Source organism: Physella acuta, unplaced genomic scaffold (assembly GCF_028476545.2).
Source record: "Physella acuta isolate Inbredline_101_S28 unplaced genomic scaffold, ASM2847654v3 ptg000418l, whole genome shotgun sequence".
Taxonomy (NCBI): Eukaryota; Metazoa; Mollusca; class Gastropoda; family Physidae; genus Physella; species Physella acuta.
Genome location: NW_026731937.1, coordinates 65,001 through 87,821, shown reverse-complemented (window position 1 = coordinate 87,821; position 22,821 = coordinate 65,001). Strand labels below are relative to the sequence as shown.

Below are 22,821 nucleotides of genomic sequence, written 5' to 3'. Positions count from 1 at the left end.
CAAACAAAGTATGTTTTTCGGTTACGTACAAAAAGCCACCACCCACTCACGCATTTTAGGCCTAAGTGGTGAAAGAATATTAGTTCGTGTTGATTTTTATTGTTTTTAATGTTTTTCTCAAACAAGGAAGTATCGAAATGCGCATGTCCATATTCCCAAAACTCAACAGAAGACTGACTGAAAAGCTGGTTGCCATTTCGCAGAATAAAGATCAGCTTTAGTAAAATCGTTTAGTAACACAGAATCGGGTGTTACGAATTAGGTGTGTTTTTAAAGTGAATTTGTCAAACTGATGAATTATTTTATTGTAAATTAAATGGTATCATCAGATATTTAATTACCTTTCCGGAAGTTTATTTATTATTGTCGACTAGCTAGACTGATAAATTTTTCATTTTGATTTTCACTGTACTGTTCTGTTCTGTTACTGATAAAATGAGTGTGTACTAAATTTAGTGTTGTGTTTGTTTTGATTGATCTGTCAGAACCCAGTAACTTATTCCACTATTATTATACTGTGAATATAATGATCAGTTGAAATTGCTAAACATAGTTCAGTTAAGTTAGATCTTGAATTCTAGATCTAGATTCTACTTCCAACATTTGGCCCTTTTTAGAAATCTTTGTAATTGTAAGCCTGTCTTAAAGTGTCTTAAACCATACAACTGTTAAAACTTAAAATAAAACTTGTCATTGGTGATTTAGTTAGACTAACTTACTTAGGCTTGGCTATTATTTAACTTTATGTTATTACAAATTTTAAAGTTTGGCCTCCTATTTGTGTTGTTTGGGGGGGGGGGGGGGGTGAGATAACCTTAAACTAAGTTAAGTAAGGCGGCTAAAGGGTAAATTTACAGAATTTGACTACATATGTAAGACTGCTGCCGTAAGACTTACTAATCTTGATGATATCAAAGATAACTCTAGGCTATAGACCTACTTTAGTATCAGTATGCTGTGTTAGAACCAATAGAGTCCTTGCAAACACGTGACCTAAATCACGTGATACCTACGCCCGCCGCCACAGTGGTGTACATCAGACGTAAACACAATCAGCTGTTCACCAGCGCTGGACGTGTTCACCAGCGCTGGACGTGTTCACCGTATGTAAAGAATCGCGCCCGCGGAAAAGGAAAAATATGTTAAAAAACTTGAACTCTTAGGAATTGAAGATCCTTATACAGTTATTGACAGTTTCGTGGATAATATAAATATGTGGCCGAAATTTCTAAATAAAAATACTGTTAGTAATACCGTTTGCGTTTAGAGTTTAAGTAGACGAAGCTGATCAAATGCAGTAATATATTATAGGTTATCTACTGTAGCAAACGTGAGACCACTTAACTCCTACAAAACCCACACTACAACGGCTAATATAATCCATGGGTAATAACCAATCTGGGTAGCATGTTATACAATTTAAGACCCTTATAATCCAGCAGGGAAGTAATCAGACACATTAATACTGACGTTCAACCCTCATGATGGCTGCCCCCACCTGTATCTAGCCCACAATAAAACCTAAGAGAAGTCTGCCCTGCCCTCCCCTGAAAATGTCTCACCTCCGTGATACCCAGCACCACAGAGATAGTATTTCTCATATAATTTTGACCCTCAGGGCCCAGCAGGGAGAACAAAGGGGAAAGTCCCACTGCTCTCCCCTCAACATTTCTCACCTCGATGTCATGTTATGTCATTTATAGCACACATGGCTTATCAGGGGAAAGCATTAAGGCATTAAGAATCTTAACTCTGGACAGCTACACACTAGTATACTAGCTACACACTAGGTGCCTACTGTAAACTACTAGACTGTAGGCCCTATGTAGACCTGCAATTGTATCAATTGTAGACTGGGTCCATTGTTATTATTCTAAACCATCTCACTTATAATGTTTCTAGCTTGATTTGTTTCTTTTATAAACAGTGGATTTTTAAAAAAAAATTAGCCTAATCATTAACCAAATAATAATAATGTGGTTATTTGTTGTTGGCTGGTATGATCTAGATTGTACTACTAGGCTACAAAAACTTAGTAGACCAATTACTAGATATGAATTTGAATTTAATTAAACTCAGTCCAGTATCAGATACATATTGCTGTAAAAAAACAACAAAGTAGGTAGGCCTTAGTAATTTATTAAAGCCTTCTACTACAATAATATCAACTACATGCTTGTATAAAGTTTTTACAATTTAATTTAAGTAGCAGATTCTAGATCTAAGTGTAGTCATACAATCTATTTCAATTTCAGAAAATTTTGTTTGCTAAAAAAAATGATTAGATAATAGAGCGAGATTTTAGATCTTAGAGACAATTAAATGCTTTATTAGGCCTATTATGACTACTTTTGATTTATTATGGGTGTATTTTGAATCGAATGTAGATCTAAAGTAATTAAATTTAAGTAAAGAAGTAGATTCTAGATTCTATGTCTACCCAGCGGAGTCAGGTATTAGGCCTACTATTAGATCTTATTATTCTTATTATTACTTTTGACTTTGTCTTTTACTATTAGTATTTGTGAAGGTCGAGCATATTTGTTTTATTAATAGTTATCTTTTATAATTAAAATGAAGTTTATTATTTTACTGTCCTTACCTGAAACAAAGTATCGAGAACTGCATTTGATCAGATTCGGCTACTTTAACTCTAAACGCAAACAGTATTACTAACAGCATTTTTATTTAGAAATTTTGTCCACATATTTATTTATACGAAACTGTCAATAACAGTATAAGGATCTTCAATTCCTAAGAGTTCAAGTTTTTTAACGTATTTTTCCTTTTCTGCGGGTGCGGTTCTTTACATACAGTGAACGCGTCCAGCGCTGGTGAACACGTCCAGCGCTGGCGAACAGCTGATTGTGTTTACGTCTGATGTACACCACTGTGGCGGCGGGCGTAGGTATCACGAACGGACGTGACGTCATATGAAAGGACTCTATATAATCAATATATCATGGAGATTGCGAGTAATGCAGATTTAAAAATAAAACTTAGTTGTATAATTGTGTAACATGTTGGTCAAGTGTAATTTGGAGTTGTGGGTGATTGAATGCCAGAATTCATGTTACAAATAAGTGACACATTTGGTTTTTTACTATTTACACAGTCCCTGGTTTTTAATTTTCCATATCCAGTCAGTTACCCTTAAAAATGTAACAAAATTACATAATGAAAGTATTCATTTTCTCTAGGCAATGTCCTGAAATTTGTTTTAAACTTGAGCCTTGAATTTTGAGCTTTCTTGTACGTAGATCTAATGTCTTGTACTGCTAATAACCATACATTACTCGTAAACTGTAACTAACAACATGATTTATACAGGCTAGGAGGATGAGGGCTATGTTGGGCCTTTTTTGCAAATATAGCTTCATGCATAAATTCAGTGATGGCATAGTCTGTTTAAAAAAAAGGCACATGCTTGCTAATCTGAAAATCCAAGGCTCTGATCCCTGGGCAACAGGGAGAGAAAGCTCCTAAATCAAACAACTGCTGACTTACAGGTATTATTGGTTCAACTAACCCTATGGAAGCTGGGTGTGTTTGAGTCAGTGGACCATATATAGACTCACATACTTGACGTTCACTCTCCACTTTTATTACATTTAAGAATAAAAAAGATAATGCATAAAATATTTTTTTTTAAATATGAAATTATACACTACATGGCATCATGTCAGGAAATTGCCCTAATTACTACCAGAAATGGGTGCTACTATTTTAGTTTGCCAGCAAGATATTCAGTATTGAGTAGTAAAGTAATCATTTATAATATAGCAACATATAGACCCAGTTAACTGTCTCACTAAATTGTTAATTAGGTCCTAATTTAACCTCTTCCATTGCAAAGTAAATCCATTTCAAGTGAACATCAAATTAAAGGCTTAAACTGATTCAGGCCTAGTATTAGTATTTTTACATTACCCTTTTGAAACTGAGAATAGTCATTGTAAAGTAAAAACAAACATTGTAGCTTAATAATTATTTGTATGATACTAAAATACAAAAGTGTTCATTCCTTTCTGATACATTTGTTATATCCTCTTATATTATGTCAACATGCCTAACTAAATTATTAATGTACATTTTTTCAGATGTGAAAACAAAATGTGGCCATAAACCAGTCATAATTTTTAACCTTTTGGTTTTTTTTCCTACTTTTTTCACCAAATCTTGTGGAATTTTCAAAGGTAAACATAGAAGATTTAAAAAAAAAAATTAATTTTAGACTAATTGTTGATGGTTTTACAGAAAATTATTTCTTAATTGTAAAGACTTGTTTACAAATTATTGTTATGCATCAAATTTTTTTTAGGATCAAAATTCCACTTTACACAATAGAATCTTTAAATATTTTGTAGGTGGTTCTTGTCGAGTTTCGACTTGACCACAACCCAACTTCATCACCATTTGCATCCAGAAGTTGACACTTGCAATGGAGGTCTCCTCTAGCACTGTGACCTCCACTCCGCAAGAAACCATTGAACAGATGTTGCCTCAAACAACAACTTTAACTGCTCCCATATCATTGGTTGGTGGGACTGATGTCTCTACCTCCAGTGGAGAAGGCAAGCAATTTATCTTTATCGTTGTTAAAAGTTCATACATTATTAAATATTTCACTCATAAACTATAATTCAACTGTTTTTATTTTTAAATTTTCTCATAAAACAGCTGATGGTTTGAACAACACTGTTACTACTGACATAGGAGTTGGGACTATAGAACCAGGTAACTAAAAACTTTGATGTTCTTGTTTAATAATGTTAGCATTAAAATGTTATATGTTGGTTCTGTGTATCTATTTATCATGAATAGGTTTACTACATTTTTTCTATAATTAAACTATTTAATAATTTCAATATTTATCTTAGCTTTAATAGTTCTAAAGCTTTTTTTTATATTTATATCAGTGCGCTATGGGCCATCTCTGCCTCCAAGTTTTTACCCAACAGAAGCTATTGGATATTCTAAAGATGTCAGAGGTAAGTAATCTTTAATTTTTATAATTGTTATTTATTGAGTAGCTGACATGTTCTAAAATTAATACATGTGAATAGTAATTTTACTTTTTTTTCCATCATCCAAGTGTAAATTACGATTGCATTCTTATTTTTAAGTAAATTTGTCTAAATCACCACTGTAATAACTATAAATAGAATTTTCCAAATTATGCTATTCTATTTTATAGTAATATCTCGTTTAAAATACCTATTGAAGTATCATAGATTTTGTCAGAGCCTAGATGAATTTCTATCAAGTATAAGTATGTTTTTATTTTGTGTAGATTCTAAAGCTGTACATGGATCTTGCGGATTGTACAATCTAGGGAACACGTGCTTCATGAATTCTGGCTTACAAAGCCTGATGAGTTGTGCTCCTCTAGTCAAGTACTTCTGTGACAACTATACAATAACTGAAGAAAATCGTCACACACTCTCTGCTCAATTCTATATCCTCTTGTGTAAGATGTGGAGTGGCCAGTACTCCGTGGTACATCCCAGAAAATTTAAAGAATTTTTAGGCTTCTACCATTCACAGTTTGAAGACTACAGACAGGTTTGTACATATTTGACATACTTGGTTAATGACTTGCATAAAACTAGTATACTAGTTCTTACTTGAAGCAATAAGATAGTAGAGCTTTATTGAGTTAAGATTAAGGCCCCCATCAGCTGTAAACTAACATACATGCATGAATAGGTATTCTGGCAACTTGTTGATAGTATGTTGATTTTATTTACCATAATTCACCTAACTGTTGTGATAGCTGAAATGACAACTAGTTAACTATTTTATTTTTAGCATGATTGTCAAGAATTTTTGGCTCTGCTTTTGGACACTTTACACGAACAACTGAACAATGCTTCATCACTGTATAAGCGGTCATACTCTTCCTCCCCTTTACCCGTGGCTTCATCATCATCTTCCTCTCTGCTTTTATCGTACCCTGGAACCTGTTGCTCTACAGCCATTACTACAACCTCCTGTGCTGCGTTGCCGTTTTTAGCAACTAGAGAGCAAGTTACAACTGAAGATGTTGATGATGCCAATGAAAATGACTTCCAGAGCCCTGATCTCAATAACAAAAATTCCAACAACTCTGTGATTAAGCAGGATCTGATTGCCACAAATGAATCAGACTTGCAAAAGACACCTCAATTCCTTGAGGTTACCCCGTCATCACTGGTTAGTGAAGCTGGCCTGAGCCCGAGCTACCCCAGTGAAGGCAGTCCCACGAGTGAGGCCTCTGTTGTAGATTCCGTTGTCACAAGTCCATCTAGTCATGGTGATGTTGCTAGTCAGAAATCTCCGGATCACGAGGAGGAAGATGAGATAATATCCAGCTCCTTCCCTCCCCTGAGAAGGTACACAAGCCGCTCAAACTTGGATGATGTGTCGTCCTCAGATTCTGGCTTGATATTAAAGCCGTCTTTAAAAAGGGTGTCCAGTGGGAGCTCTGTGGCCATCTTCCACTCGGAGGATAGCAACCACTCTACTGTATCTGCTCACAGCACTGACTCTGAGCAAAGCAGTGCTTTCAAGAGACTTAAAATCGATGCCATTGAACTGAACAGAAACACAAACAATAATCTTAAAGACTGTGTCACGTCTTCATCTGATTGCAAGAAAAGCAAAAGCCGAAAGAATGTTTTATGTGAAAGTTCCATCCTTAGAGAATCTCACGATGTTCTAGTCAGTAGCAATGTTGGTTTATCATGTCCATCCAAAGACCTTAATGTGATAGACAATATGGTTACCTCCTGTCAAGATAACATCTGTGTTGACGACAGATCCCCTTCCTTGGAGCACCCCGAGCTTCAGGCTCAGCTCTCTCCTGGGCTGCAGCACCTGGATGACTTCTACAGCAAGGAGACCAAGACTCTCAACACAAATGTCTTGGTCTCTGAATTTCTGCAAGAGATCACGTCCGACTCGGAAAAATTTGCTAAAGTGGACAACCGACATAGACCTCCTTCCAAAGAAATCAACATCCTTCAAGAGGCCTTTGGGGAGGAAGACAAGACTGAAAAGGTTTTGATCTGTCAAAGGTTCGGAGGAGTGAAAGACACAAACCTCTACGCTCATTCAACAGCTGTTGTAGTGAAAACTGTGAAAAATACGGATCCTAATGTCCTGAACAATAGCTTGGAGAGGGAAGTCATGGAAGTGGAGGCTATGTCCAAATTCTCCCCCAGCCATACTGAGATGCACAATGAGGATGTGCTGCCACTCAAGCTGTCAAGTGACAATAAGCTGAATGAGGAGGAGAAGAATGTACAGATGCAGGCCTACACCAAGTTCAACACTATACCAGCACATAGCAATATAAGAACTGATCTCACTGACACTGCAGGGGATGCTGATAGCATGGAAGTTGATGAGGTACCTTATACAATTCTTTATAAACATGTATATTATAGTTTTCCAATTTAATCAAAGGGAACTTATTTAACTGAAGTGATTAAAAAATGTACAATGTTATCTTGCAAAAATGTTTAGTTTTTGAAACTGCATTTTTTTAAAGAAAAATCTCTTTGCTTAAAACATACAGTATGGATATTTTTTAGTTTTTAAAGTTTAAATTCTAGTGCATAGATATCAAATAGTTTGCACATGAAATTTAAATATGCTTTTGCTTGTTTTTGTTCCTCCTAGGTGGAGAGCTCTGATGATGATGAGATTGAAATAGCTTCCCACACTTCAGCTGTGGAGTGCTCATCTGTGCCAAACTGCCTGCGTCACTGTGCACATTCAGAAGTGATGATGGCAAACAGAGCCTGGGAGGAATATAAATCTAAAAATGACAGTATAGTTGTCAGTACATTTCAGGGACAGTTTCGAAGTACTGTAAGTATGTCTATGTTTACCTTGTTTTGACAGGAAGCTGTCAGAGTGATTTGGCAGAATTTAAGCAGAGCATCATGTTGTGGATTAGAGAGTTGACTTTTTGTATAACACTTGTAACAAGTTTAAACAGCAAAGCACATGCTGTGTTTATAATTTCAATATGATTTAAAAATTACACATCCCTTAAGTTTCCCATTTTAAAAGTTTTTTTGTTTCATGAACACATTATTTAACACACAAGTATTGTAATTGTGTACAAGAAACAAATTCATTAGAAGCTGCTTAGACAAAATTTTGCAGTGATAGTATGAAGTATTTTGCTGATTAAAATTGGTGTTAGGTACCCTTAAATAAGCAGGCTATTGCTGTTTTTGTTATTAGCCGCACTTTCTTCTATCCTATTGACTCAACTCTTATTCTCTCTCCAAAACTCATTTCTCCCTCTAGTAGTAATGGGATTAAAATATTTGATTGCAGGTGGTGTGTTCTGAGTGCAGTCATGTTTCTGTTACTTATGAACCATTTATGTATCTGTCCTTACCAATACCCCATGCTATGGATCAGCAAATCTGTAAGTTTTTAAAAATTATTTATTGTAGCCTTAAACTTAATGCTTAAGATGACATACATCAAAAAATATATGCATGACTACACTGGCTACTGTATCCTTTTTAGTAAGATATGTTTTGTAGATAATTTATTTCCTTGTATATTTGTTCCACATGTTGGAACAAATTTAGTTACATTTATAGGCCTACTAAATCTACATGGGTATTTATTTTCATACTTTCTCAGGTGTGGTTTATATATCTCAACACAAACCTCCAGTTAGGTATCTACTTAATATGCTAAAGACTGACAAAATAGGAAGTGTAAAAAAGAAACTTTGTGAGCTTATTAGTCAAGAAGATGGAAATATTATCATGGCTGAAGTTTTGGACTCGCACATATCAAGGATTTTGGTAAACATTGTTATTGTAATTCTTTGATATTAATTTACCAGAATAATTATTATAGGTTTAGATTGTTTTTAAAAAAAACAACTAAAGAAACATTTTTTATTTCATAGTTTATTTAAATACTTCTAGAATGCTGCATATCAGTTATTTCTATCTTGTTACTAACAGGATGACAACATTCTGCTAAAGTATGTCAACACATTCAGTAGAAAAGTGTATGCATTTGAAATAATTTCGGCTGACCCTGAGAATGTTTTGGCAGCAGACTCCATGTTTTGTGATCACATGCTGAACAATGATGAGAGCTCACCACTGAGACCTGACATGGAACTTCCTTCAAGCTCTAGGAGTGAGCTCCCCTACGTGACTGACAGTCAGATCTCTAATCAGAGTTTTGATTCTATCAACGTGAACTCTCCTAGCAGTAGGGACACACTGGATTACATGTTCTCTGACTCAGAAGTTTGTGAGCCCAGCACACGAGATCAGTCTGATTTCCCTCCCAGGTATTTGAATGACGAAGGTGAAGGAGAATGTCAGTCGACGTCTGGAGGAAACTCGGAAAGTGGACCTTGGGTGTGTGGGGACTATTCCCATAAACGTCTTTCATGGAGTCTTGATGACTACGACGAGGGCATCGGTTCTGTGAGCACAAACACCAATGTCGCTTCCTCGTCTTCTCAAAATATCAGTGACGACAATATCAACTCGAACATCTCAGAGTTTTGGGTTGACAAAAACCCTGACTCCCAAGTGACGGGTGACACATGTAACAACACAATCACCAATGACAATGACTCTAACAATGAAGCGACAAGCTCTGAGAGTATATCAGAGAACCACTCTAGTGAAGAGCTCTCCAGCCCTTTAGTAGACCTAGTCACATCACCCACTACAGATAAAGACAGTCCACGTTTCCCTAAACAGTCTGTCAGCACAGCCACAAGACCAATCAGCATCAGCAGCAATAACCAGCAGCACATTAGCAGTAGCAGTGGTGCCAGCACCAGCTACAGCGGGGGGAGCAGGAACACATCCAGGTCATGCCCCAGCCCAGAATGTTTCTCCAACATCCCTGAGCATGAGGACACCCTGATGAATGTGGCAGCCAGGCTGGAGGAGAACCCTGGCTCCTACTTTCTACACCGGAACCCTAATGATACGGACTACGGGTACTTTCAGGAAGGTAGGCCACTGTGGGCTGCTTAAGTTTTCAAAACACGTATGATTACTGACAGAATTGATGTACTTGTACAGTATTTGCTTTCATTGCCCAAACCAACTTTTACCCAAAATATAATAGCACTGCCAAATGAAAATTACTCTTATTAACCTTTTGGAAGTCACAAAAGTTTTAGCTGTTTATTAATCTTTTTTTTTTAAACCAAATGTTACATTTTAATTTAAGAGCTCAAAATGAATATATATTGGGAAAAGTTTTTCCTACTTATTGTACCACTTCTTATTTGGTAACTTATCCTATGTTAGCTTCTGATTTGGCATTTCTTTTGTCTTGAAAACTTGCTTGTTACTGTTTTAGCAGTATGGAAAGCATGTGAAGAGTTGTATGGCCTTAATACATTGTGTTTGATAGAAATATATTTTTTGCATTATATACCAATGGGTTGTTTCTGTTTCTAGGATCCTCTCATGATGTGGTAGAAACTTCAGGTGCATACAATGAAGAGAAACGAAGTGCCAACTGTGAGGAGTCAGGTTGGTCTACAAGTTTCCCTGTACATAACCCATCTACTAGTAAGACAGATCCTGTCCATGTGTGTGAGTGGATTGACATTTTACCTGCATAGTATTGAGAGATGTCCCTTACCTGATCTTGTGATTACATGTACTTCAGCCATGTTCATGACTTAAAGTTAAATTTCATTGCTAGGTACCTTAACAGATCAGTGGAGATCCTGTGCTATTTGTTTAGAGGACTTAATGGAGACTGAGCTGTTGACTCATGTCATGTGTGATGGGGTGTTCTGTCAAAATTGTTTAGAGGTAATCAAGCATTTACAAATTAATTTGCTTATTGTATCTTGGCTATAATTTGTTTTAAAATAACAAAGATTTTCATTATTTACTGTAAATCATCGAGTACATTCTAATTTTTCTAATACCATTCCATCATCCTACTTTTTTCATGAAGGCCTATTCAATCTGTCAACACATATAAATGGTTTGCACATTTCCACCATTTAAAGCTGTATATATATCATTGAGCCAGATGTTTGCATTCATTTTCAGATGTCTGTCAAGCACACAGCAGATGTCTCAGCATTTTGCTGTCCTGTGAGTGTTCCTTAAGTTTAACTAGTTCAGATTATGGTGTGATTAAAATTAAGGGAAATTAGTAAGTATGACTTGATTTGAAAGCTGGACAGCTTGCACTGTCTTGCTATCATCCAGTGTTATAGACTCATTCAAAGTTAGTCATGTACTGTAACATAACTTTTTAACAGGCTGAGGATAAACATTTTTTTAAAAAGACTTCTACATTTTGTAGCTCAGCCCACCTTAATATGATTCTTGTGTTAAAATAAAATTCTATTTATATATTCAACAGATTTGCCTTCAACCTGCAAACACATATGAGGACTTTGTTCCTCTAGCCAATGCTTCTGTTACAAAACCTAAAATCAGGTATAGTATATTCACACAGTAATTTGTCGTACTACAGAATGTTTTATCATGTAAAAGCACGACACTAATTTCTTCCAATTTTTGTATTGTGTATGACAAAACATGATTTCGTTGATTTTAAATGAAGTAAATAGTGAAATAATAATAAAAACATAAATTAAATTGAAAAAATTAGTCCATGTAAAATTCTTTTGATTATCAGTTAATGAAATATGTAACATTAACCTTTCCCAGGACCCTCCCAATGAGCATCGCCTACCGCCACAATGTGCGAGACAACACAGGCACAGAGACACTCCAGCTTTTCGGCCACCCCAGCATTCTTCACATGCCCAGCATTATCACTGGAGACACTCTGTACAGCCTTGTGGATCGCATTATCAGCCCACTGCATTCAACTTACTCTATCAAGTTGACTGATGGACAGGTAGGAATAACATTTTACAGTTTTTTCTCTTAAATCCCCCAACATAAATTCAGCTAAAATTCAGCTAAAAACGCAGTAGAAGTAGTTTTGTATCTATTTGGGATTCTGTTATTTTTTTATGGCCATGAAAGAGTTGCCTTTACTCTTTTACCAACTGTAATTTGAAGCTTATTATTTAAGTGGTAAAAAAGTTTGGTTCTTATCTAAAAGATTAAGTACTCTTGAACCTTACTGTCTGTGGGGCTATCTTTACTGGGTGGTCCCAGGGATGTCCTTCGGATTTGAGCCCGTTATTCGAACTTGAGACTTGTAGTTTAGCAGGTAAATGCTCTATCATTCGACCACACTGTCCCTAAATTGCCTTATCTATTTGTTAAAAATCTTGAAGCATTATTTTTAAATGAGTTCATCTGGAACTGTATTGACTTAAATTCTTTTTCAGGGTCTGACCTGTTCCCGATGTACATACTCCCAGCACTGCTCAGGTTGTGAGGTAGCCAGGGATGGGGAGGTAACCCTACAGCCCTCAGATTGCCTGACTGTTCACATAGGTGATACACTCTCACCTGACCAGGTGTGTGATTCCCAGTTTGTACATGAGGATGTCTCTATGGCTGGGCTCAGATCCTCTGAGCCTACAACTATCATGGATTGCTTTGGTGCTTTCACGCAAAGGTAATTATCTTTTTCTCCCTGTAGTGTTTTCACTGGCCTTCAGATTTTCAAAATAGACTATGCCCTATGTGAACTGTACTACTATGTGTTCAAGACTAAAGTTCATAAGTTTCATTCTAAGTGACCTTGTATTTGGTTTGTATGTCCTCATTGCTCTTACTGTTTAGTCAAGAATACATAATAGAGTGTAATTGTACTGAGAGAGGAAAAATCTTGAGGACATTTTTTATCAAGTTTGGCAATTCACTGGGCCAGGAGACGTTAGGAAATTAAACTTTTCTAATTGATTAAAAATATGTTCATATGATAAGTGTCCTGTATTCCATTTCCTGATATTTTTCTCTCTAAGGTCAACACTTTTCACTTAAGTTTTTAATTTTCAATATAAATTTGGGGATGTTTAATTAACAAGTATCTTTATTATAGACAGTTTTTTTATACATGTTGAGACAACTGCAAGCTACTAATGACTGAACAATTTATCTCCCCTCAGTGAAATATTAGATGAACATAACCCATGGTACTGCCCTCAGTGTGAGAGGAACCAGTGTGCCAAGAAGACAATGACTGTGTGGAGGTATCCTGACAATCTGATTATACATCTAAAGAGGTAGGTGACAGCTAGTGATGTGCAGTTAGCTTACTACCTGATTATACATCTAAACAGGTACAATTAGTAATTTGCAGTTAGCTTTCACAATCTGATTATACATCTAAAGAGGTAGGTGACAGCTAGTGATGTGCAGTTAGCTTACTACCTGATTATACATCTAAACAGGTAAAATTAGTAATTTGCAGTTAGCTTTCACAATCTGATTATACATCTAAAGAGGTAGGTGACAGCTAGTGATGTGCAGTTAGCTTACTACCTGATTATACATCTAAACAGGTACATCTAGTAATTTGCAGTTAGCTTTCACAATCTGATTATACATATAAAGGTGTACATCTAGTAATGTATGTTTAGTTTATTCTGATTTTAAAGATACATCCATTGGCAGCTCCAGCCTGTAATTGTTTGCTGGCTACATAACACATGCCCCCCCTCCCCCATTCTTAGAGTAGAGTAATGTGATCTTTTACATCCAGTTTTTCACCTCATTTAAAATTATTTACAATTATAATTTCATCTTCATACGCTGAATAAATTCAAAGATATTTATCAGGTTCATCAACTTTATCAGTAGCATTTTATTTTCTCTCTTAGGTTTTATTATACCAGTTTTCATCTATGTCTAATAATTCTTATAAATTTAATTCAAATTCGAAACTAGATTCAGTTCAGTTTATGTTAGTTTTTTTTAAGCTGAAGTTAATGAGATTTAATTATATTAAATAAACATAATTCCAAATAATTTTTATTGAAACCTTAATTTATTTTACAGGTTTGTTTATCAAGACCTTTCCAGTACAAAAGTAGATACAAAGGTGATTTTCCCCCATGAAGGAATGGACGTCAGAGGTTTTCTTTCTGGTCCCAGTTCTTCTGGTCTTGTTTATGATCTTTACAGTATCGTGTGCCATTTTGGTGGGGCTAGTGCTGGTCACTACACCTGCTACTCAAAGCACCCGCTGACCACTGAGTGGTACTATTACAATGATGAAACAGTCACTCAACAGATGCCATCTGACAGTGAATACAGCAGTGGATATGTTCTGTTCTACCAGAGGCAAGGTTGGTGTGGAAATCTGTTTATATTTTTATACCAAAACACTACATAGTTAAATTTCAATCAATCAATTACCCCAAGAGGGGGGGGGGGGGGGGGGGTTAAATTTTCATCTCTTAAATTATAGTCAGTTGTCTTTAAAGTTAACATTTTCCTTTTTAAAAGTAGTATTAATGTTTTGCCATCAGTAGATCCATTTGGAATGGGATGGTGTCTGGTAGTTTAACACAGGGGTCTCCAAACTACTGTCCGCGGGCCGGATGCGGCCCGCAAAGTCCTCTCATCCGGCCCGCTGAGATCTTTTTGTCCAAGGAAAAATCGTTTGTCGGTGATTGCTGAGGAACTTTGCCCAGAAAAATCAAAGACATACGTGGAAGAAACTGGCCCCCGATAGTTAATGCCGCCCTCGGACTGAAAAGTTTGGAGACACCTGGTTTAACAAATACATCACTTTCACCATAGCCAACCCCCCCCCCCACCCCACTCCCCCACCCCCCTTCCCATCAACATTCATAAGCTATGATACAATACACTGGGAAAATAAGGATTAGTTAGTTGTTACAAATTAATAGTCTTCTGTGGTCAACCTGGCTAAAGAGTCTTGCTCAAATTGTTAATGCATGTATTAGAAAATAAAGTGTTGATCTAATTCTTTTAAAATGTCATATGGATTGAAATCCAGTATAATTTATTAGTCTTATTGGTTATCCCGTTAAACCTTTCTCATGGTGCTAGTGTTACATTTGTATGATGTGTCTGAAGTGTTTTTTAAGCTAACTTATCCGTTATGTTTTTTCCCCCTCTTGTTTAGGTACAGATGTAGACCTGACACCTCCACAGAACATCCCCTGTTTTGATGAGCCCACAGACAACCCAGCTGTTGCCTCATTCAGCTCTCAGAGCAACCCTCAGACCAACCCTGGTGCTAACACCATGGCTCTTGTCCTCTTCCAGCCACCTACAACATCGGGTCAGAAGGACAGGGTTGATGAAGACGACGACTATGATAGTGAGAGGAGGTGCTCACCTTGCGAGGACGAATCTTTGACTGTTCACTTTGGTTCAACATTTCCTGAATCCCAGGACAACTTTGATGAGAATGAGGCAGAGGCTGATGTAGCTGTTGATGATAAAAATGATGATGACAGAAAAAGCCAAGTGGCAGAACCAGACAGTACACTGGACTTCTATTCTTAAAGTATTGACCCCCTCCCCCCCATGCATTGTACAGACTGCAGCAATGACATCCTTGTGTTAAATGATCTCATTACCTACCAGTTTTTACATCCAATGTGTATATCAATCTTGCGCTGACAGGTAGTGACTGGTGAACAGTACAGAACTTTATACTTGCATGACATAAAAACAGAGGAAAACATTTTTATGACTTCAAAATAAACATCAGATTTCTAACTGCATTTGATGTCCATCAAAAGTAAATATGTTGTCCTTACAGATCAGCCTTTCATGACTTTTATGAGTTCATGTTAATTTCTTATTTAATTGCACAGGTTTAATGGATATTTATTTGAATTTAAAAAATTATTTTCTAGCTTTTTTGCATTAAAAAAAAGCATTGAGATTGTGTTTCAACAAGTATGGTAATAAAAAGCGATAACAACATTCCTTACTCTTTATCAACTTTAAAGTAAAATTTAAAATGCCGTGATTTAAGAAGTGTATATTGTTGAGATCAAGTAGGCTACCTACTAATAAACAATGTTTGTTTTTAAAAAAATATAATTTTTACTAGGTAAAATTTTACTTGGTGAAGTTTGGAGTTTGTAGTGTACAGTGTAAGATATTTTAAACAAATACCTTCATTTTTAAAACTTTCAAACTTTGGCTAATAATAAAATTTTACTGAATAAAAATTTCTGTAAGTTTTCTTAAGTTTGGACTTGTTTCTGTTTAAAAAAAATTGACCGCAATACCAATTCTTAACAGCTTTCTGACACATCAAAACTAACCAATGACTTGGATTTGTAATGTTATTGTTTTGTGCATTTGATTTTGCGACTACAGCTATTTGTCTTATTTTTTTTTAGATTGGCTCATGAAGGCTTAGCATGATTGCTTTAGTTCTGTTACAGAACGCAGACCTTTACTAATGTATATATTTGTAATATATGTATCATTGCCATATTTTACATCATCTCTGAGGCTTTTAAAGTTAACAGAGCTGAGTTGCTTGAACTATTTATGTTGTGTATTATGTTTTGGTTTAGGATCTTTTAGATTATCTATGAATTTGTATAGTAATTTCTCATGTTTTCTGTATTCTAGGACCGTTTGAAGTTGCAAAGTACTTAAGTGTTAGCTTATCTTCACAGACAGTAGAGCTTCTCTACTTGCATAGCTATGTTAGGAATTTAAAATGATAGAATATTTCCTTTACTTGTTTGTTACAAGATTTATTTTTATTACTATTAGCCTCACTTAGTAAACTTAGTTATGACAATCATAAATGTTTTTAATCAAGGTCTTGATAATTTAAAAAAAATTAAATATTGTTAAAGATTTTTTTTGTAACCAAATTGTTTGGTGTTAAGACCTTGATAGCAAACATTTGTTGGGTAGTTGGCTACAATGTTGTAAGACCACCAACACTTAATCATTTCTCTAAAATATTTTGTGTTTTTGACAATCAGAAGACAAAAAAAAAAAAAAACGGCTCAAGACTTGTGTGTATCGTCTGTCTTGTTTGTGATTCCATTTATGTCAGGGATTTATAGAGGGAAAACTATTGAAAAGGCATATCACATTCCATTCATAGATTTCAAAGGGACATAACTGGGCTCAGGGGAGACTACTATCGAGATTATAAATTAATTTATTTTTGTATGAGCCTTTTTTTAATACAGATATTACTTGTTAAAGACTTGATTTACTGAATAGGTATATGCATATTTTTCATTACAATCAATATTGTCTTATCAGACTTAAACCCCCCCCCCCCCCCCCCCCCTGCAATGAAGTAACATTAAACTTCAAAAATCAACTCGACTATCCTAGCTATGGACATAGCAATCAACACCATTATTTAGATCTCAATTTTTGTTCACAATTGACTATGTTGATCCATAATTATGTTGAAGTAAAGGATTGCAATAAGGCACATGGATCTTTCTTCTTTCAACCCCCACATCACTGGTGTTGGCAAGTGGAGCAGATATCAAAACCCTGGAATATTTTCTTTTTCCTTGATTAAAAACTTTTTCTCTATGACTTCAGATAGTTTATTATAAATAAATAGCTTAAAGTTGGGTGAATTCAGATATTTTTTTATGAATATATAGCTTAGAGTTGGGTGAATTTTGATAGTTAATTTTAAATATACAGCTTAAAATTGGGCTTTATAGTTTATTTAAGTGGGCCTGTATTGCTTGAAATAGGGCAAGGTTAAAAACAATAGTTTTTTTTTAATTTTTATTTTATTTGAATAAGGTTTAACAAGGTTTTTCTTTTCTTAGTTGAGGCTTGTTTTGTAAATTTTTTTTCTTTCAAAAATTCCCATCTCAGTACAATATTTTTTTGTTTCAATGTTCTGTTAAATGAAGTCAATCAGTATTGACAGCTTGTCACCTTCATCAAGTTTTAATGTGAAGAAATCATTGAACTCACCAATATATGTGATGTGACTTGCTTATTTTGTAAGACAGAACTCCAATTTCACATGTAAATATGGTCCATTGCAGCTCAAGTTGTTTAACGTAGTTTTGAGTAGTGTAGTGGTCAGTTGAAGATATGATCACGTGTCTTGATGGCCAGGTAAAACACTCATATTTTTGTTTTCCTTGTCCACATTTCATGTTTTTTAATCGCCATCTTGTACAAATGTGAACTTAAAAAATAAATTAATTTCAGCCATGTAGGGAATTGTTACAAAAATGAGTCTTTATTTTGGATTCAGTACAAACAAATTATGACTAGAGATACATTTGTTCATTAAAAAAAAACAAACAAGAATCTGTCTAGCACTTGAACACAAAATGGTTGTGTTTAGTGTTTGTGCGGCTGTCTTGTACCAATCATTATGTAACAGTATGAAATGCTAAGCTGTGGTAGGATGAAGAGTAATGTCTTCACAACCAACACCTAGTCACATGCTAATAGATGGATTTATATTTTTCTTATGTCCTATCGTGTGTCCTGTGGGTAGAAGAAATCCAAAACAAATGTGATGACATGACAGTGTTGAGTAGGACTTGTGGGATAACGTCCATACTTGCAGTATACCACCTGCCACTTTAAGTATGATTCCTGGTGGGAGGAGGAGGAGTAGGGGGGGGGGGGGGTTAAACCGCCTTTCAGATGTTCCATTGGGTAAAGAAATTTTTAAAATGTGTGTACATTTGTGTACTAAACTAAAACATATACCAGGGATGTAGATATACTGTACATAAGAGCAAATGAATGTTGTCGGTTCATGTTGTGTTTTTGTTCATCGCCACGTCATCTGTTATGATGATCTGTGTGTTATTCCTATGCTCTTTACGTTCATCTTACATCAATACTGTAACTGTGTTAACCTTACATCAATACTGTAGCTATGGTCTCTACGTTCATCTTACATCAATACTGTAAAATTTGTTAACCTTACATCAATACTGTACTGATGTGTAAAACAAATACCAGTACTTTACTGTAAGTCTGTATGCTTTAAGCTTACATCAATTCATTTGTAATGCTAATGTACATCGGTACACAACTTATATCTTAACATCGGTACATACTAAAACAATATGTTTGTTAAAATATTAACATCTGCAGATGTTAGCTTCATTTTTTTTTAGAGAAAAACATCTTTCAAGTTCTGTAAAGATGAGCATCATGTTTAATCATCCATCTGTATAATTAATTATGGTGTATGTTTTAATCACCCATCATTAGATTCACCGTAAATGGTGGGCTGTTTTATTTAGTCGATGTTCCATGTTGCTTGCATAGAAGAGGGGAATGTTGCCATCATTAACACGTCACTCGATTAAATAATTGTCAAAAATTGATATTATCTTGTCTCTTGTTTGAAACGAAAGAATGTGAATAAAGTTATTGTTTAGAAATAGAATGTTATTGTTTTGTTAATCACCACATAAAAACAATAACTCGGAATTTAGGCATTTTAACTTAACAAACTGAAAATTGGCAAAAAAAAACGTCTTTGAACTCAATAACTTGAGTATTGTTACAATTACATTAACGAAATTGCTCATATCAGTATTAGATTATCTTCATTTCTACATAACTTTTGAACGTTTTTCGTGTAACCGGAAATGGTACTTATTCTACTTCCGGATTCACAAAAACCGTATATTTGATTTTGAGTACCGTTTCAGTGGACAACAGGTTCACAAACAATTACTTAACATTTACAAAATCCACCTATTAGACATCCCACAGCCCCCATAATGATTTAAAACACCACAAAGCAAGACAGACATCCCGTCCACCTATTGGCCATAAGAAACATTGAAAACAGACAGAAAAACAGATTTTTTTAAAAAAACTGCGGAACAAAATAAATTTACCGTGGATATCTAACGCCCGCCACACCAAACTTTGGAATTCTGGGAATAGTGGAAGGGGGGGGGGGGGTAAAGATGGACACAGCCTTAATTACTTCCATGAGAGTTGTTGCCTACACGACAGAAATAAAGACAGAAAACTACCTGTAATACTAGCCTCACGCTCTCGTCATTATCAAACTAACTCCACTTGAATTTGAAAAATACGAAGAAGTGGACTATGAGGGTTGGGAGGTGGGGACCCATGGGGGGAGGGGGGGTCGTCCATTTTTGACGTCCGTAAAACTCTAAAATCTGAAGTTGCATAATATGCCCCCCCCCCCTCCTCCCCCCACCCCTCCACGTGTCACACTCGTTCAGTTTATTCGAAACCTTCCCGCATCCCTCCGTATTTAGATGTCCCTTAAAATATGACAGGTTTCTCGAAACACTGATTCAGTTATAATTATAGACAATATAATCATTAAATACTGATTTATTCTTTTCGGAATTAATGTCAACAGTAGAATCTAGAGAGTGGTAATTTGAGTAAAATGTTATAAAAGTATCTATAATATAACGCTGCTGGTAGTGTGTCAGTCCTTCCTTCCTTCCTTCCTTCCTTCCGTCATCGCTATAGATTTTGGAACCATAAAAGTAAACATTCGCACCATGCTGTGCTTTTCAGTGCACCGCAGTGTCTTATTATAAGTATTAGAGTAGGGTTTGTTTATATAGCGGCATAGAGCTATTTTATAATTGCCACGGTTTTTACTCTTTCGCATAACGTCAAGAAAATATTAAATACACGCAAACTGCTAAAACGTATTAAAAAGATTAATGTCAAATATCATTTTCGTTTAGGCTCCCAGAAAAAGTGGATACATTTTAATAACATAATAACAGCAGGGTAGAAAAATCAAATTAATTTAACTCTTTTCTAATTTTGACAAAGGAGGTAATTTAAAAATAGATTAAACTCACGCTAATAAAAAATGTGAATGCAAATATACGTTCGTCATAGAAGGAATTAGTGTTGCAATAATATAATTAGCAAAATGTGAATGCAAATTATTCGGATGTGTAAGAGGAAATTATTGTTAGAAAATTATAATTAGCATGGATTGATAAAAGGCAATCTTTTATTTATTTTATTCACTGAATGTAGGCCATACTATTTATTACTTATAATTTTTAATCAACTATTCAGCACTATTATAGGCGCGTCATCACGTTCATTAGGTGCGCAAAGGTTTTAGTTATGAAACTCTATTGTAAATTTTTAAAATTTAAAGTACTGGAAAAAAAATGCGTGAATGGATAAAGTGAAATATTGTAGGTAAAACACGGATATTTTAAATACTGCCTATTATTTATACTGTTTACTAATTATTATTCTGTCGGTTTGCGGACAAGCTGGGGGTTTTATAGGAGAGGCGAAGCGAGGGGGGGGGGGGCATATGTCCCCGGGTGCCAACCTTAGGGGGCGCCAAAGTGGGTTGGAAAAAATTTGCGAGGGGGGGGGGGGGTTGGAAATCGAAAGTTTTAGGGCGGGGGGGGGGGGGGGGGAGGGGGGAAAGGGATGCACATCGAAAGTTTGAGGGGGGTGCAAATCACCGGAAAGGGCGCGACTTGGCGCTACGGGCTAGACTGTGAGCAATATGCCTTTATGATTGCATTTAAATTGTGTTTATGTTATGAGTGTTGTGTTTGTTTTTTCGTTTGTGTTTTTTTTTTGTTTTTTTTTTGCGTTCGTTTGTGTTGTGTTTCGTTATGTTCTGTTCCCAAGTTGGTACATTTAAAAAAGATTTACCGTGGCGGAGCACGGGATGCAGCTAGTACATATATATTATGAGGCACAGCACTCGACATTTTTTGTGTGTTTGGAAAGATGTATGAATTGTTTAAGGATACCGTGATTAAATTATCGGAGTTAAAATCACTAGATATGTTATTTAAATGTATTGTTTTTGCATGCGTGTGGACAACTATAATGATATGTCCACTTCTTCTTCGTCTTTTTCAAATTCAAGTGGAGTTCACAACACTCTCCCATACTTTTCTATCCTATGGTATTTTACCCATTTCTTTGCAGCTCTTTGAAATAATTTTAGAGTCTTTTGCTAAGTCTCCACGTCGGGTGTTGCTGTGTCTCCTTTTTTTTTCTTGCTTCTTGTGGATTCCAAGACAAGCCTTGTCTGGTAGTATTTGTCGCTGGTTTCCTCAATGTATGGCTTATCCATCTCCACATTCTGTTCCAGATTTGTAGCTCCTCTGCGATTTGTCCTGCACTTACCCGCACTGCCGTGTCAGGCGCTTTGTCAAACCACCAGTCCACACGCTCAGTAAAGTCGAGAAAAAGTCGAATTGCTTTCGGACCCCACCCCCGCCGTGTGGACATTGGGTAACATTATTTCTTTAAACTGTGGTGGACGTTTTGTTGCCATTTTTGTTTGTAACATTTATATATACATATATTTTTTTCCAAACAGTGGCGTAGGCCGAATAATGTTTTCCTTAAATATATACACACAAGTTTTTGTCGACAAACTTCTTTGTAAAGAAACAGCAAATATTCGGCACTGATATTATAATATCTGGCCTTATAAAGGGCCCCATATCGTTAAAAGCTTAGGGCTTTATCAATTTTAAATCCACAGTGTTTCTTCCAGACTTTTTCTCCGGGGGGGGGGGGGGTCTACATCTTCCGGGGGGGGGGGGGGGGCGGACACTAGTAAAAGTATATATTTACTATATAAATTCCATCTCATTCGGGGGGTGGGGGCAGAGCCCACCCGAATAGATGCCAGGAAGATACTCTGTAAAGCCAGACCTGGTCACAAAAGTCCGAACCTTCCCAATCCACACAAAGTGTGTCATTTAGAAACGACATCTTGTTAAAATGAGATCTAAATGGCTGTAGACCAACGGCCAGATACACTAGTCATACCACAGTAGGCCATATATAGGATAATATAGGCTTACATGAAACAAATATACAAGTCATACCATTGTATGTAATTTAGGCTTACAATGGGGAAAAAAATACAAGTAACGTTTACAAACAAATTATCGTGGCT

At 35.8% G+C, this 22,821-nt stretch overlaps 1 protein-coding gene across 1 annotated transcript; it reads left to right on the top strand.

Moving 5' to 3' along the window:
* The first annotated feature begins 151 nt into the window (after positions 1-151).
* Positions 152-17,184, top strand: LOC131942666 (uncharacterized). The gene is made up of 20 exons (XM_059302567.1): positions 152-262; positions 4,101-4,196; positions 4,368-4,574; positions 4,681-4,737; positions 4,920-4,991; positions 5,294-5,565; positions 5,812-7,392; positions 7,666-7,857; positions 8,335-8,428; positions 8,653-8,819; positions 8,985-10,002; positions 10,458-10,532; positions 10,708-10,820; positions 11,067-11,111; positions 11,386-11,462; positions 11,697-11,889; positions 12,332-12,564; positions 13,058-13,174; positions 13,950-14,239; positions 15,046-17,184. The coding sequence occupies exons 3-20, from the start codon at positions 4,442-4,444 to the stop codon at positions 15,429-15,431; spliced, it is 5,115 nt and encodes a 1,704-aa protein (XP_059158550.1). The 5' UTR covers positions 152-262; positions 4,101-4,196; positions 4,368-4,441; the 3' UTR covers positions 15,432-17,184.
* The last annotated feature ends 5,637 nt before the right edge of the window (positions 17,185-22,821 follow it).